The sequence below is a fragment of the Acomys minous genome (assembly GCF_964271855.1).
Source record: "Acomys minous genome assembly, chromosome: 13".
NCBI lineage: Eukaryota > Metazoa > Chordata > Mammalia > Rodentia > Muridae > Acomys > Acomys minous.
Window position 1 is genome coordinate 108,254,437 of NC_140495.1, and position 15,055 is coordinate 108,269,491.

The 15,055-nt window shown below is 53.9% G+C and overlaps 1 protein-coding gene across 4 annotated transcripts in view; it reads right to left on the reverse strand.

Annotated features, from left to right (window-relative positions):
• BRPF3 (bromodomain and PHD finger containing 3) overlaps positions 1–14,431 on the reverse strand; it is a 35,433-nt gene extending 21,002 nt beyond the window's left edge. For 2 of the 4 annotated variants that reach the window (XM_084754024.1, XM_084754027.1), the window contains exons 1-4: positions 12,551–12,648; positions 6,962–8,432; positions 3,664–3,820; positions 1,295–1,426 (exon numbers count right to left, since the gene is read on the reverse strand). In XM_084754024.1, coding sequence (XP_084610150.1) covers positions 1,295–1,426; positions 3,664–3,820; positions 6,962–8,406 — 1,734 coding nt within the window. In that variant the 5' untranslated portion in view covers positions 8,407–8,432; positions 12,551–12,648. Of the gene's footprint in view, positions 1–1,294; positions 1,427–3,663; positions 3,821–6,961; positions 8,433–12,550; positions 12,649–13,060; positions 13,265–14,317 lie in introns of those variants that run through there. The other 2 variants (XM_084754025.1, XM_084754026.1) reach the window with 2 other exon arrangements.
• Between the last annotated feature and the right edge of the window lie 624 nt (positions 14,432–15,055).

The window sequence follows — 15,055 nt, forward strand, 5'->3', positions numbered from 1 at the left end:
GGGCCGCCTCCTCCGCTCAGTTCTCTGAACTAGAGGCAGGAAGACCGTCTGTGCTACAGGACCAAGCCTGGTTACAAATTACAGTCTGAGCTGTGGGGGTCTTGAGATACCCCCCCCCCCCAGGCACTCATGCTCATCACACTGAGAGCTGCTCAGATATGGAGGGCTCAAGCTGCTGACCTAGACGGGAAGGGCTTGTGCTTACACTGACTGAAAGGGGAAGACAGCTTTAACCCACGCCCGGGAAGCATTCGAGTAGTAGCTGCTATTCTTGGGTTAGAGAAGAGTTTGGGCTTGTCATCTGTTCAATTAATAACATTTGCTGTGTGCCGTGTGCGGGCGCACCAGCAGACACTCCAGCAGGACCGAGTATCAGCACCACCCTTAGTAACAGCAGTGACCACCACCTCTCCACCCTGACTATGTGCCAGGCCTGTGCTCAACTTTCTTTTTTAATGTGCACCGCTGGTCTACCTGTATACATGTCTGTGTGAGGGCATCAAATCGCTTGGAGCTGGACTTACAGACAGTTGTGAGTGCTACATGGGTGCTGGGAATTGAACTCAGGACCTCTGGAAGAGCAGCCACTACTCTTAACCACTGAGCCATCTCTCCAGCCCCACTGTTCTCAACCTTTATAAACATGAATTAATTCATCTTATAATGTCAGCTCTGCCGTTATCTCTGTACTAAAGAAGAGAAGGCAGGTATTCAGGTTCCGCAGTTTAATGCTACAGACACAGGAAGTAAGAGAGCCAGGCTGTAGACCTGCTCTAGCAACAACATAGGTCAACCCTCTTTGTGTGTGTGTGTGTGTGGTTTTTCCAGACAGTGTCTCTCTGTGTTAGCCTTGGCTGTCCTGGACTCTCTTTGTAGACCAGGCTGGCCTGAACTCACAGCGATCCGCCTGCCTCTGCCTCCCGAGTGCTGGGATTAAAGGCGTGCGCCACCACACCCAGCTAGGTCAACCCTCTTAACCATACGCTACGCCACGTGGTCGGGGACCTTGAATGTTCTTGAACTGAGAACAGTTTGAGTGACTACAAGCCCACAACAAAAGGCCCAGGGAGCCCCTCAGGTTGTCGGCTGGCAAGGTCACGTGATGGCCCCGGAAGCTTGTCAAAACATTAAGGTCAGTCTCCCTCCAAACACATCCAAGCCAGACACTCCAGTCATGGGCTCAGCTTGTGGGACTACGTGAAGCACAGAACACAGAGGCGGGCGGCAGTGCCCACCCAGCCAGCGAGCAGAGCATGGCGGAGAAGACCGCCAGTCCTCCATGACGCCTGCTCACCTGCTCGCGCTTCAGCTTTTCCCTCTTGCGGATGAGCTCGATGAGCAGCCGCGCCCGCTCCAGGTCGTGCCGCAGCTTCTGCCAGTATTTCAGCTCCTCCTTCACGGCGCTGGTCTTCTCATCCTGCTCCCGCTGGACAAGGCAAGCACAGGGGGCTGTGGCCTCCTCCACTGGCAACCCTGGCCTCCAGCTCCCCGTCCACCACCCCGCCCCAGGGCCTTTCTTCCAAGCTCCTTAAGCGATGCTCAAGAACACACAGGGAAGAGTCGCATCGGACGGCTTCCCGGCGCCAGGGACACCGCTGCCCGGCTGTGGCCCTCAGAGCTGGGGAAAACTAGTACGATTAGGGGTAGAAATTAGTGCAAGCTTTTTGCCTTGGCTAGAAAACAGAGTGAAGTTGTACTAGTGGTAGCTTGTGGTTTAGAAATATTTTGGTAAAACAGTGAGAATCAGTGAATCCTGGGCTGGAGAAATGTTCAGTGCTCCAGAGTGGGTGGTGCTCTCTAGTAAACAGGAGAATCTGTTTCTAGTCTCTACAGGCACCTGCACTCCTGTAAACACACACACACACACACACACACGCATGCAGGCACACACACACACACACACACACACACACACACACACACACACACGCATGCAGGCACACACACATGTACGCATACACACACTTAAAAAATTTAAGTGGATCTTTAAAAAATAAAATAAAATCAAGCCGAGCATGGTAGCATGGACCTGTAATCCCAGCACTTGGGAGACAGAGACGGGGATCTCTGTGAGTTCGAGGCCAGCCTGGTCTACAAAACAAGTCGAAGACAGCCCAGGGCTGCACAGAAAAACCCTGTCTCAGGGGGAAAAAAAAATCAGAGAATCCTGTTCTGGAAGAGGTCACTGTTGCTGAGGGAAGGATAAACTGACTAGAAAATGCTGAGGGAAGGAGCACCCTCCTCTGGCCTCTGAGGTACATGTTCTCAGGTGTGTACAGTGCACGCACGCACGCACGCACGCACACAGAACAAGAAGAGATCAGCACAGGGTACAGTTGAGGGAGTGTGTGTGTAAAGGGTGTCACGGAGCTCTGTGGACACAGTGATCCATACTGTCAAAGGTAAGACAACGTAAGGTGACAATCTGAGGGAAGACTTGCTGGGAGGAGCTTGCTGATGCTGCAGAGACTTCAGGGAAGCAGAGTCCAAGAGTCCAGACTCAGAGACTGAGAAGCTTGTGACTCCGGAACTTAAGAGATGACATGCAGACAGGACCCAGCAGCCGGGCCATGTGAAGCTTGTGCTTCTCCGCAGCGGTGTGGGGACCCAGGGACAGGTGGGAGGAGCAGGCGGGAGGGTAGGGCAGGTGATCTGGACAACAGGAGGGCAGCTAGGAGCAGGAACCCCCTGCAGTGACTGCACAGGCTGCAGACTGCGGGTCAGACCATCAATTGTATATTTACTATGCAGTGTTTGAGGGCAAAGGGCAGCTGCTCTTAGTTTATTGTTGAGCTGCTCTGCTCTCGCCCAGCCCATCCCTCCTGTGACATCACTGGGCTGGCTCTTCTCTGTCTTAGAGTTTATCCTCAAGTCAAGCCTTGTAGTGACACATTTTTTAAAAATTTCTCTTAGCCTCAAAGAATCTAAACTTTTGACAGACTCTATAGCTCAGTTAATATGCTTTGATATAATTTAAGACTATGGGCTGGATCTGTTGCCCTACTGTGTGCTCGGCCTGTTTAAGTTTAACTGCCTTTCGGAGAACAGTGTAATCAGCCCTGCTGACCTTGGGCTTCCTGTGCAATTATCTTTTACCACCTTAGCAAAGCGTTCATCTTGTTGCGTTCTCTCCTATGTCTCTGGCCCAACCTAGTAGGTGCGCATGTCTGTGTTGTGATAGTTACTTGGTGAAAGCACTCAACAGGTTAGAAGCGACCTTAAAACAAATGCCCACCATAAAATTTTAAAACAGCATGTTTGTTAAGGTCTGTTTGCAGTATTGAGTGTTTCTGGGTCAAGTTAAAAATGACTTCTTCCTTGTAAAACTGTCAACAGTGTCTGTAAGGAACCCCTCATTTGGGCCGGAGAGATGGGGCAGCACTTAAGAGTACTGGCTGCGGCCGGCGGTGGCCCACGCCTTTAATCCTAGCACTCGGGAGGCAGAGGCAGATGGATCTATCTCTGCGAGTTTGAGGCCAGCCTGGTCTACAAAGTGAGCCAAAGACAGCCAAGGCTACACAGAGAGACCCTGACTCGAAAAAACAAACAAACAAACAAAAAACAGAAAGAGTTCTGGCTGCTCTTGCAGAGGACCAGGGTTCACGACCATTTGTAACTGCAGTTCCAGCCCATCCAACGCCCTCCTCTGGCCTCTGTGCCTACCTGCTCGGCGTTTCTCTGTGACTGTAAGTGGGGGTGCAGGCGCCTGATGAGGGGGACCCCGTTGCGAGCCTGCCGTTTCAGTAGCCAGTAGTTGTGGAGCCGCTGCATGAACTGGCTTTTCCTCTGAAAGGAGAGACCACTACAGATCTTGTTCAACCTTGAGTAAAGGCACAGGGGGGAGAGACGGGTCAGTGGGAAGCTCGGGCAACACACAGCAGTGCACCCCACTCAGCTCTCGGCTCACTTCTGAACCTGGGAGAGGAACACAGAAAAGGTGACCAAATGCCTTGCCTTGGGGGTGGGGGTGGGGGTGGGGGTTGAGGAAAGACAGCAGTTAGGCAGCTCAGACTGAGCACAGCGTGTTTCACCTGCTTTTCCGGCTTGCCTTGCAGTTCTGATCCTCCAAAGGAGCCCTGTCACAGAAGCCCTACTGCCTGCTGTGAGGCCCTTTTGGTCCAGGTCCTGAGAAACAGGCCTGTGCTCCTGACCCACAGCCTCCTCTTGGTAAAGGCAGCAGAAAGAAAACAAGACTTTGAGTAAGCCTTGTGCTATGTGGCCAGTTTCCTGTCTCTTGTGGCTGAGGATCTCAGCAAACTCTGAGGTAGCCACAACCAAGCTCAAACAAAGTAGGCCAGGCCACTGCTTTCTGCACCCAGATACACTCTGGGAAACCTGACCTGAGGGGGCATGTGTGGGAGAGGCGGGGTCTCACGATACTACCCAGGCTGGCCTTAGCCTCCCAAGTAACTGTCATCGTACCCAGCTGACCTCTGGTTTAAAAACTCTTAGTATCCTAAAAAATGCCTAATTTTGAGCCAAAGGGGAAAAGGAGAAAAAACAAAAACAAAAACACACACACAAAAAACAAAACAACGACAAAAATCTAACAAGTAAGAGGATAGAAGCTCTAAAATTGAAACCAGCAAAGCTGGCTTAAGATCTGGGTTTACGCCAGGCGGTGGTGGCGCACACCTTTAATCCCAGCACTTGGGAGGCAGAGGCAGGAGGATCTCTGTGAGTTCGAGGCCAGCCTGGTCTACAGAGTTCCAGGACAGCTAGAGCTGTTACACAGAGAAACCCTGTCTCGAAAAACGGGAGGGGGGGGCCAGGGGGGGCATCTGGGTTTACACAGTAACATTTATGGGGGGGGGAGGGTGCCAGGAAAGGACCTCATGGACACCTTCAAAAAGAGCAGCCCTGTCCCCACATCTCATAGTATGGACAGGCTCCTGAGGAACACACAGGCTGTGGAGACCAACGCTGCGAATGCAGCTCCGATGGCGGCCCTGGGGGGGACCCGACTCCATGAGCTCTTCACTACGACAGTCCCGCACCCAAGGTGGGCAGGGCCCAGTGAGCCCGTGCTTTCCTCTGCCTTATCTCCTCACCCCACTCCACAGGAGGAGAGCAAGTGTAGCTAATCGAGGTGGAGGGCGGGCACTGCCAGCCACGCCTTCTCCGTCTCCACTCAGCTGTGCCTGCCCCAAAGCCAAGCTTAAGCTTACCTAGGCCTTTGCCCAGAGGACAGATCCCCACCAGCACCCATGCCAAGCACACCTGCCCACCTGCAGGCCAGCCCCCTCCCTCTGCCTCCTGGCCATGGTGGGGTCAACAGCGTTTGTGCAGGTAGGGGAGGGGTAACAACCACACAGCCGCAGCAGCAGCAGCAGCAGAGCCACCATTTATCGAGCACTTACTACCTGCCAGGTGCTGTGCTAAGTATTTGACTCCTGCTGCCTCCTTGACTTTCCAGGAGGCTACCTGGTGAGTTTGCTCACAAACCCAGGCTTGGAGCAGTGAAGCAACTTACCAAAGGTCACAAGGGAATCAGCTGCTGTTTGCTTAGTCATCTCAAACAGTGGCTGTGACAACCAAAAGCTAGCCCCAGGGCACAGCCACCCTAGAACAGGGAGTAAACACTGACCCAGTTACCTCAAGAAGAGGTAGACCAGCTGTGTCCAGAAGACACACAGAGCTGCGGAAGTTCTGTCCTGCTCTTGTTCTGGAACCTTCCGGGTGTGGCAAGTCTGGCTGCCTGTTCCCTTCCTAGGACGGATTTCCTACAACTAGCCAGTAACTTCTTCATCCCTAACCTTCCTCCTCAGGACTCAGGCAGAAGGCAGCCGAGCACTCACAGCCCAGAACCCGCCGCTTGCCGCCTGGCCCCACCCCTTAGACAGGATGTGGCGTGCAGTAAGTGCTCAATAAACACCTCGCTGAATAAACAAAGGATGAACAACTTTACCTGCGCGGCTGTGGTCTCTTCAGCTGGGAATGTGGGAGAAGGTGCAAGGACGGCATTAGATGAATACTCCAAGGTCCCTTCCTTCTCTAAAGCTGTAGAATTTTTCTTTTCTTTTCTTGGGGGTGGGGAGGTGGGGGGTGGAGGTTTAGGGTGCAGGCAAGGTCTCACCACGCAGCCCTCACTGGCCTGGAACTCACTATGTAGACCAGGATAGACTTGAACTGGGGGTTAAAGGTATGTACCACCACACCCAGCTACCACTGTATTTCTTTTTTTTTTTTTTTGGTTTTTTGAGACAGGGTTTCTCTGTGTAGCCTTGGCTGTCCTGGACTCGCTCTGTAGACCAGGCTGGCCTCGAACTCACAGCGATCCGCCTGCCTCTGCCTCCCGAGTGCTGGGATTAAAGGCGTGCGCCACCACGCCCAGCTAACCACTGTATTTCTTAAAGGTATCGGCCCTGAGGTGGGGTCTGCTGGGATGCCTTCCTTGCTAAGCTCCCTGGGCTCCAGTGGCCCCAGCTACTGCACTGCCTCCCACCCCACATACATCCCTCATGAGTAAGAAGTCCAGGATCTCTCCCCAGGACAGAGTTTTTTGGAAGGCAGGTGTTAAGGCCTTAGCACAGGCTCCCCATTTGGAATTGGTTTTTGGGGAGCCTGGGTGACAGTCCTTGGGGTTGTCGCAAAGATGAGGCAATGCGAAGGGCACGGCCTGCACATACAAAGCCCAAAGATGATAACCATCCAAAAACGCATGGATTAACTGACAGTGAAGAATCGGCCTGTTCACAACGCCATTTAGTGCCACAGTGGTTTGATACACTGTCACCTGTGTTCACAAGCAACTTAAGCAATTTATGTCAATCTGAACCAAAGGTGACACACTACTCTGAGGGCACGGGCAAAACCACAAGGCGGGCCCGGGTTCCAGAGGACAAGCTTAGATTTGGGAGCACCGAGGAGTTGAGACATCTATCAGCCATATTTGGGGAAGAGCTGGCCAAGGTGAAGAACAAACCGAGGATTCCTCAAGGGCCCTTCTGACGAGCCTCACCTGTAAGAGGGTATCTGCGGGACTGTAACCACGGGCACAGCGATGGAGGGTGTCTCTCGGCCAGCTTCCTCTGGCTCCTTCTTGATCTTCTGCTTTGAGCCCGTCTTATTCTTCTTGGACACCACCTTGAGGGGGCTGCCCGCTCTCCCGTGGCCTTCCTGGCCCTCCTCCACGGCTTCTTCCTCTTCCTCCTCCCTGCCGCCCTCTTTCAGGCCATCCTCACCCCCACCTTCACTGAGGCTCCCGGGTGAGTCGCCCTTTCTCCTGGCAGTGGGGACACTTGGCGAGTGGGCCTCACAATAGGCGGTCTTGCGCACGGTAAAGATGGTGCCGTTGAGGCTGGTTTCTCTCATGGGTTCAATCTTCATGAAGAGCCCGGCTCGCTGAGCGCATGTCACGTGGAAGGCAGTGTAGCAGTTCACTTTATGGCACTGGATGGCTGCACCCAGCCCTTTCTGCTTGCAGATGTAGCAGGTCAGTTTCCAGCGGGCTGGTGGGATGTTGTCAATGCCCTCGATCGGCTCCAGGAACACGGTGTTGGCGAAGCAGACTTCAGGGATCCAGATGGCACAGACGACGTGGGCCCAGTGGCCGTCACTGGTCTGTTTGAAGGCCCCACCTTTGTTGGGGCATAGGACACAATCCACGGGCCGAGACGGAGACTGCAAGCAGCAGCGGCATAGCCACTGGCCCTCTGGGATATAGGGAACACCGTAGCACTCCTGGTGCACAGCCAAGTTACAGATGTCACAGAAAAGAATGACGTTGCTATTGTGGCACTCGTCATCCAGGCACACGCAGCAGAAGGCGTCTTCGTCAATCAACGACTGCTGGGCCCCACTGCTGCGGCTCTCCAGGTAGGACTCCTTCTCCAGGCGGTCCATCAGCAGCTCGAAGGTGTCTGCCGACACGGAGCTGTACCCGTCCGCCCGGCGCCGCTCGTTTACCATGTCCAGCCAGGCCAGGTCCTCCTCGTCCATGTCATACTCTACCTCTGCATCCAGGTCCTCGGGAGGCTTCTCGATGTAGCGGTAGTAAGCCGCGGGCAGGGGGGGCGCCTCCGGCTGGCTGCCTGTGTCCAGCACACGGAAGCTGGGCTGTGGGAGGTGGAAGGAGGCGCCGGGCGCATGCTTGGAACAGGACTCCTTCTTCTTGCCCTTGCAAGAGGGCTTCTTGGACTTGGCGGGCAGCTGGGGCTGCTCGCTGTTCTCCTTGTTACTGTTGCACTCGGTGATGTCCTGGGCGGTCAGCTCGTCTTCAGTGATGATCTTGAGCGGGTCGTAAATGCTGATCCGGTGCAGGCGGCCGTCGATGTCCACCTCGACGATCCTCTGCGCCTGGGCATACGTCAAGGTCTCTCGTGTGGGCGAGCACTTAACGCTGTACGGGGATGGGGATCTCCGGCCCTCGGCATTCTGCCGTGACTTTCGGCGAGGCTTCCGCATGGCAGCTAGAAACCCGGAAGACAAACCTAAGGAGAGATGGCCGCGGAAGTGAGAACTGGATAGTTGCTGATGCCTGCACCGTTCACCCTTCCATCTGACCAAGCAGACGCCAAGAGATCTGGCCTGTTTCCTTGGTCTAAACAAAAGCCCTTTAAGGCAGCGGTCCTAGCCGGTACACCTGGGATCCCAGCACTCAGAGAGGCAGAGGCAGAGGCAGGAGGATCTCTGTGAGTTCGTAGGTGCTAGGTGACTGAAATTAAATATTTCTCTGGATGTGTGTGTGTGTGTGTGTGTGTGTGCGCGCGCGCACATGTGCGAGCATGTATGTGCGTGTATGCCTGTGCGTCTGCCCGCTCAAGTACACGTGGAAGCCAGGAGCTGAAGGTAGGTGTCTTCCTCAATCAGGCCTCCCCTCACTTTCTGACATACAAATCTATCGCTGAATCTGGAGTCTGTTTCAGTTAGATTGGCTGGTCGGCGAGCACCCGGGAACCGCCTCTTTCTGTACCCCAACATCGGAGGAGGGTTAGACCCACCTTACCCTTGATGGTTTCTAGGAATCAAACACAGATCCTTCAAGCTTACACAGTGAGCTGTTTACCCACTGAGCCATCTCCCCAGCCCTGAAATTAAACGTAATCCCTGTGGTCACGGAGCCCTGTCCAGTCAAAGGGTCAGAAATGTCGACTGATCTTTATGACCTGCGACGAGATCTAACACTAACAAAACATGCGATGCTAGGAAACAGGTGGTTATGGGAAAGGTGATGGTTATGGATTCAGAAAAAAAAAGATTCAAGTCAGAAGGATTCTCGAGCTCAAAGCCAGCAACAAAGCAGGACACGCTGTTCACTTGTTTGTTTGCACATAGGAGGCAGGGCTGCCCTAGCGCTCAGTATGCAGGCTACTGTGCCCAGCTAAGACCATGTTTGTTTGTTTGTTTGTTTTTTAAAAGGGAGGCAAAGAGAATAAGGGTGATCGTGAGAATTATCATCCACTTTCAGGCTTTATAAACTAAGGAGGATGATCTCATCCGCGGGTCAGACCATCACCGCTCCAGTGCTAGGCTGAATGGCACATGCCTCTGCTCCTAGCCCTTGGGAGGTGGAGGCGGGTGGGGGACCTCAGTGACATGGAGGCCAGCTTGGTCTACACAAGGAGCTCCAGGCCAATCATGGCTACATAATGACAACCTATAAATAATAAAAAAATAAGATTGCAGGTCTAAATAGAAACCCTATCTCAGGGCCGGGCGGGGTGGTGCACGTCTGTAATCCCAGCACTCGGGAGGCAGAGGCTGGCGGATGGATCTCTGGGAGTTCGAGGACAGCCTGGTTTACAAAGAGAGTTCCAAGACAGCCAAGGCTACACACAGAGAAACCCTGTTTTGAAAAACAAAAACAAGGGGACTGGAGAGATGGCTCAGAGGTTAAGGGCATTAGCTGTTCTTCCAGAGGTCTTGAGTTCAATTCCCAGCAACCACATGGCATCTCACAACTGTCTGTAACTCCCGTTCCAGGGCATCTGGAACCCCCACATGGATATACATGTCGGCAAAACACCAGTGAATATAAAATAAATTTAAAAAAGAAAAAGAAAAAACAAAAACAAAAGACTGCTTAGACCATTTCCAACTGCAAACCTTGCCGCCTTATCTTTTACATTTTAAGGAGCCTGTCTGAGATCTTCACTGGGCGTTGTCTGAGCTGTAGACTCAGTGTACAATGACCTCAGAAATCTCTTTCCCATGGCATTTATATCTAATCACCCTAAGGAGCAGAGGCAGGAGTTTCCAAGGCCGTCCTTATCAGGGAGACTTTTGAGACACGCTGATGAAAGTTCAGCACATTTTTCTTTTTCGTACTTCTCACAACTACCTCAGGAGAGTGTGCAGACATTGTCCTCTCCACTTCAGGCATGAAGAAACAGAAGCTCAGAAAAGCGGGACTCAACCAAAGCCGATATGAATCCAGACCTCCTGCTCAAGCTGGGAGGCGAAACCCACCAGAGAGATGCCAGGGTCCTTACAAAGATGTTCTGACCAAGCGAGGTTCCCATCTCGGTCCTATACAGCCCGGACAAAGTTTTTAATTTCTCTGTGCTTCCACATCTCATCAATGAAACAGTGCTGGGTGCAGTGGCCCCACTTTTACTCAAAGCACTTAGGAGGCAGAGGCAGGCCTATTTCTGTAGAATTGGAGGCCAACCAGATCTGCAGATTTTCAGACCAGCCACAGCACACAGCAAGAGACTCTCCCTTAAAAAAATCAATGTACTGGGCTGGGCGTGGTGGTGCGTGCCTTTAATCCTAGCACTCAGGAGGCAGAAGCAGATGTATCTATCTCTGTGAGTTTGAGGCCAGCCTGGTCTACAAAGCGAGTCCAGGACAGCCAAGGATACACAAAGAAACCCTGTCTCAAAAATTAATAATAATAAAAATAAAAAAATTTAAAAAAAATTAATAATAAAAAGTAATAATAATCATTTTTTTTAACTGGCTGGGTGTAGTGGTGCACACCTTTAATCCCAGCAATAAGGAAGCAGAGGCAGGTGGATCTCTGTGAGTTGAGTTTGAGGCCAGCCTGGTCTAGGAAGAAGTCCAGGACAACCAGGGTTCAATTACAGAGAAACCTTGTCTCCAAAAAAAAAAAAAAAAAAAAAGAAAAATTTACACAGGACAGAGGAGATGGCTCGGCGGTTCTTCCAGATAATTCCCAGCAACCCCACAGCAGCTCATAACCGTCTGTACCTCCAGTTCAATGAACACAACACCCTAACAGACATACATGCAGGCAGAGCACCAACCCGCATAAAAAATTAAATAAATAAATATAAGGGCTGAAAAGATAGCTCGGAGCCGGGCGTGGTGGCGCACGCCTTTAATCCCAGCACTCGGGAGGCAGAGGCAGGCGGATCCCTGTGAGCTCAAGGCCAGCCTGGTCTACAAAGTGAGTCCAGGACAGCCAAGGCTACACAGAGAGACCCTGTCTTGAAAAACAAAGATAGCTCAGCAGTTAAGAGGACCTACGTTTGATTCTCAGCACCCACACTGTGGATCACAACTGTCTGTAATGCCAGTTCCAGAGCACTGGAGGCCCTTTTCTGAATTCCCAGAGGAACCAGGCATGTATCAGGCAACATACCCATACAGATAAAAAGGGAAAAATTTAACAATTTCAAATAAAGCTGGGCTCAGTGGCTCATGCCTGTAATCCCAGCACTGGGGGAGGCAGAGGCAGGCGAATGGATCACTGAGAGTTCCAGGCCAGCCTGGTCTCTACAAAGTGAATCCAGGACAGCCAAGGCTACACAGAGAAACCCTGACTCGAAAAACAAACATTTTAAATCAATAAAAGCAGGAGCAAAAATACCTCCTCCTTAAGGAGGATCAGTAAGTTATCACTGACAGCCATAGGGAAAAGGCCTTTCAATCCCTAAGTGTGACTTCAACTAACCCGGCTGCGAATCCATTTGGAGCCAAACGACAAAGAACCATTACAGCAACTCTGTTCAGTTTCCCGAAGCCCTGTGGGGTACACTAGATGGCTTACAAATGTCTCAGAAGCAGACCCAGCCAACAGACACCACTTATGCCCCCAACTCTCCAAAGGCAAGGAGTCTCTGGAGGGGGACCGCATACTCCACCATCAACTTCGAAGAGTCTACACAGCCTCTCTCGACACGCTCTGTGGTCTCGGAAGTCGTTTCTCAAGTCACCCCCACATTCCAGTCTCCGTCCCCACTCGGGGCTCCCGCGGTCACCCAGAGCAAATCCATCAAGTTTCGCTTGACTGCTAGGAGTTAACTAGCATCTAGATCGGGGTGTGTGGTTTTTGGCGGGAGTTTCCTCACGTACGCGAACTCTTCCCAGACACACGCTCCCCTAGTATCCCCAACACCCTCCCTCCAGAGACGTTCTTAGCGGCCCCTGAGCCGCAACCCGAGCACCTCACCCTGGCCCCCCAATAAGGAGTTTTCAACAACTGGACGGAACCCGCCCTGCAAGAGACTCAAGAGACCAGGTAAGACTCCAGACTAGGTCCCGGCCCCTTTAAAGGGACACCTCTTCCGGTGGAATCTTCACGGGCCCCCTCGAAGGAGAAAGGAGAGAAAACATCTCCCCAAAGACCAGAGGGTGAGCGTACCAGACTGACGCCGAATCCGACCCCCACGGAGAAAGCCAGAGCCAGCGAACCAAGTGGTGGTGGGGGGGAGTAGGAGGAGGGAGACACGGGGGGGAGGGGAGAAAACAGAAATGCGAACACTCATTGGTCGCCGCACCTGCCGGTCAAAGAGGAACCCGGGCGCCAAGGGCGGCCCCCCGAGGGCGGGACGCTCGCCTAGCCTAGCCAATAGGAGAGCACGGGGAGGGCGGGGCTTAGCAGCTCGGCTGCCAGGACCAGGGAGAAACAAGATGGCGGGTGCGGGAGGGGGTCCTCGCTTTGCAGCTCCCCCTCGCGCGCCCTCCGCGGCCGCGTCGCCGCCCTCGCTCCAGGGGAGAGCTCGCGCGCCACCCCCGCGCTCCACCGGGACGCCCCCGTGAGCCCCGGACGCCCCACCCAACCCCGCGCGCGCAGGGCTCCGGCCCGGTCTGCTCCCCCCCGCCGCCGCCGCCCCCGGCTCGCTCCGGCCCCCCGCCGCCGCCCCCGTTTTACCTAAGCCGCCGGCCGGGCCCCTTCGCTTCGGGGGGCCCCCCTGGGCACGGGCGGGCCGGGCCACCGAGCAGCTCCGGAGCGCGCCGCCCGGCTGAGGGAGCGGGGCGTCCTACGGCGCCGGGCCCTCCGCTCCGTCTCCCCCAGGCCCGGCCGCCGCTCCCGGGGGAGGAGGGGGAATGGAAGGCTCCGCCGCCGCCACCGCTGCCGCCACGGAGCCCGGCCGAGGGGAGGGAGGGAGGGATCAGCCCCCAGGCAGGATCCGCCCCTCGGCCTCCCCCCCGCCACCTCCACCCCTTCCCTCGCTCCCTCCCCGGCTCGAGCCGCCGCACGCGAAGCGGGAGCGCGAAAGCGCGGGGAGACCGGAGCGGATGCCCCCGCCCGAGCCCGGCGCGGCGGCGGCGGCGGTGGCGGGGAGACGGAGCTCCGAGCGGCGGCGCCACCGCCACGGGGGCCACGGTCCCCGGCTCGGCCTCACGGTGGCGGTGCGGACGCGGCGGGACCCGAGCGCGGGCTGCCCGGCTGGCCACCCCGCCGCAGAGCTGACCTAGTCGGGGTTCCCACTCTGAACGCAGAAAGCCATGGCCTCCCCTCCTCCCAGCCAGAGCGTGGGGTCACCTGCCGCCCCCGACGTGCAGCACACACACACACCCCGTGCCCCCCACCCCACGAAGGTTGCGCCACGGCGTCCCCCCCCCCCCCGAGGTCCCAGACGGTGTGTGGTTTCCAGGAGCGCAGGTGGCTGCGCGGCTCCCAGAAAGCGGTCCCTCCCCAGGCCCCCAGGACAAAGGTCTAGCGATGTCCACCCTTCTTCCCCTCCCCCAATGAGGACAGCCCGGGGAAGACACCCCCCCCCTTCCCCCAGCCGCCTGTTGTGTGTTCAGGTGAGCCTCTTGTTCCACAGAAGGCTGCAACAGACCTGACTTTTCCATCTGTGTTTAAAAAGGGGGGAAAAAAGTAAACATAAAAGTTTGACAGTCTGCTTAAGAGTGCCTCGTAATTCCGTGTGTCACTCTAGGCATGGGAACTGCTTTTCTCCTTGGATCCGGTTTGGCCAGGAGTCGGTTAATTTAATGCACTAAGCGGCTCTCTAAAAGACTCCTGCCTGTCAAATAGCAACTCCAGACTTTGAGGAGTACTCAAGCTGGCTCTTTTTCTAATAAAAGAAAAATAAATACAAGAAAAGGTTCCTTCCCCCCCCCCAACCCCACCCTCCCGCGCGCCGGCGCGCGCCTTGTACCCATAAATTTGAAAGCTTACCTCTCATGACTGAGGTATTAAGCACCAATACTTAATGGTGCTTATAAAGGATATATGGATAAGCTGCCATCGAATATGAAGATGAATGACATATTTTGAAAGCGTTTCCTCTGCCCGCTGGTGACACTTTCACAGTTGCTCCCTTGGCTCTGGTATCCAGGACGGCGGATGCTACATTTGAAAGGAAAGAGAATAAACTCTTAGGGTCCAAATCTTTTTTTAAGTGCTTTACATGAAAGTATAGGTGTTCGACATCCTAAGTAAACAACTCAGAACTTACCAGTTCAGTGAAGCAAGGAACTTAGTTTTCGTTACAGGGGTGTTTTCTTGATAGATGATTGATAATAACGCACTGCAAAAATAACCAATTTTTAAGAAGAAAAGGGCGTGGCCTGTGGAACTGAGCAGGGGCCCGACAGTGTTTTGTAAGCTTTGAAGCTGATGTGCTCTGAATTAGTGAGGTGTTTTAAAGCTCGGGGGAATACTCATCAGAGGAAGGTGTGGATAGACTAATTGTGAAAGGGAACACCCTGGAGGAAGAGAACATTGCAATTACTTTTAGTTTAAGGCATTTTTTTTGAGGAATCGAAATAGGGATTTCGTGTCTCGTTCTTTTACAATATGAAATGTAAATATGCACGTCTACTGGGTTTCTTATCTTTTGTTGCTCGGCAGTTTTATGCATTGTACATTGTGCACTTGTATCTTGACCGATGTTCTTGAACTTCATTTAGGCAT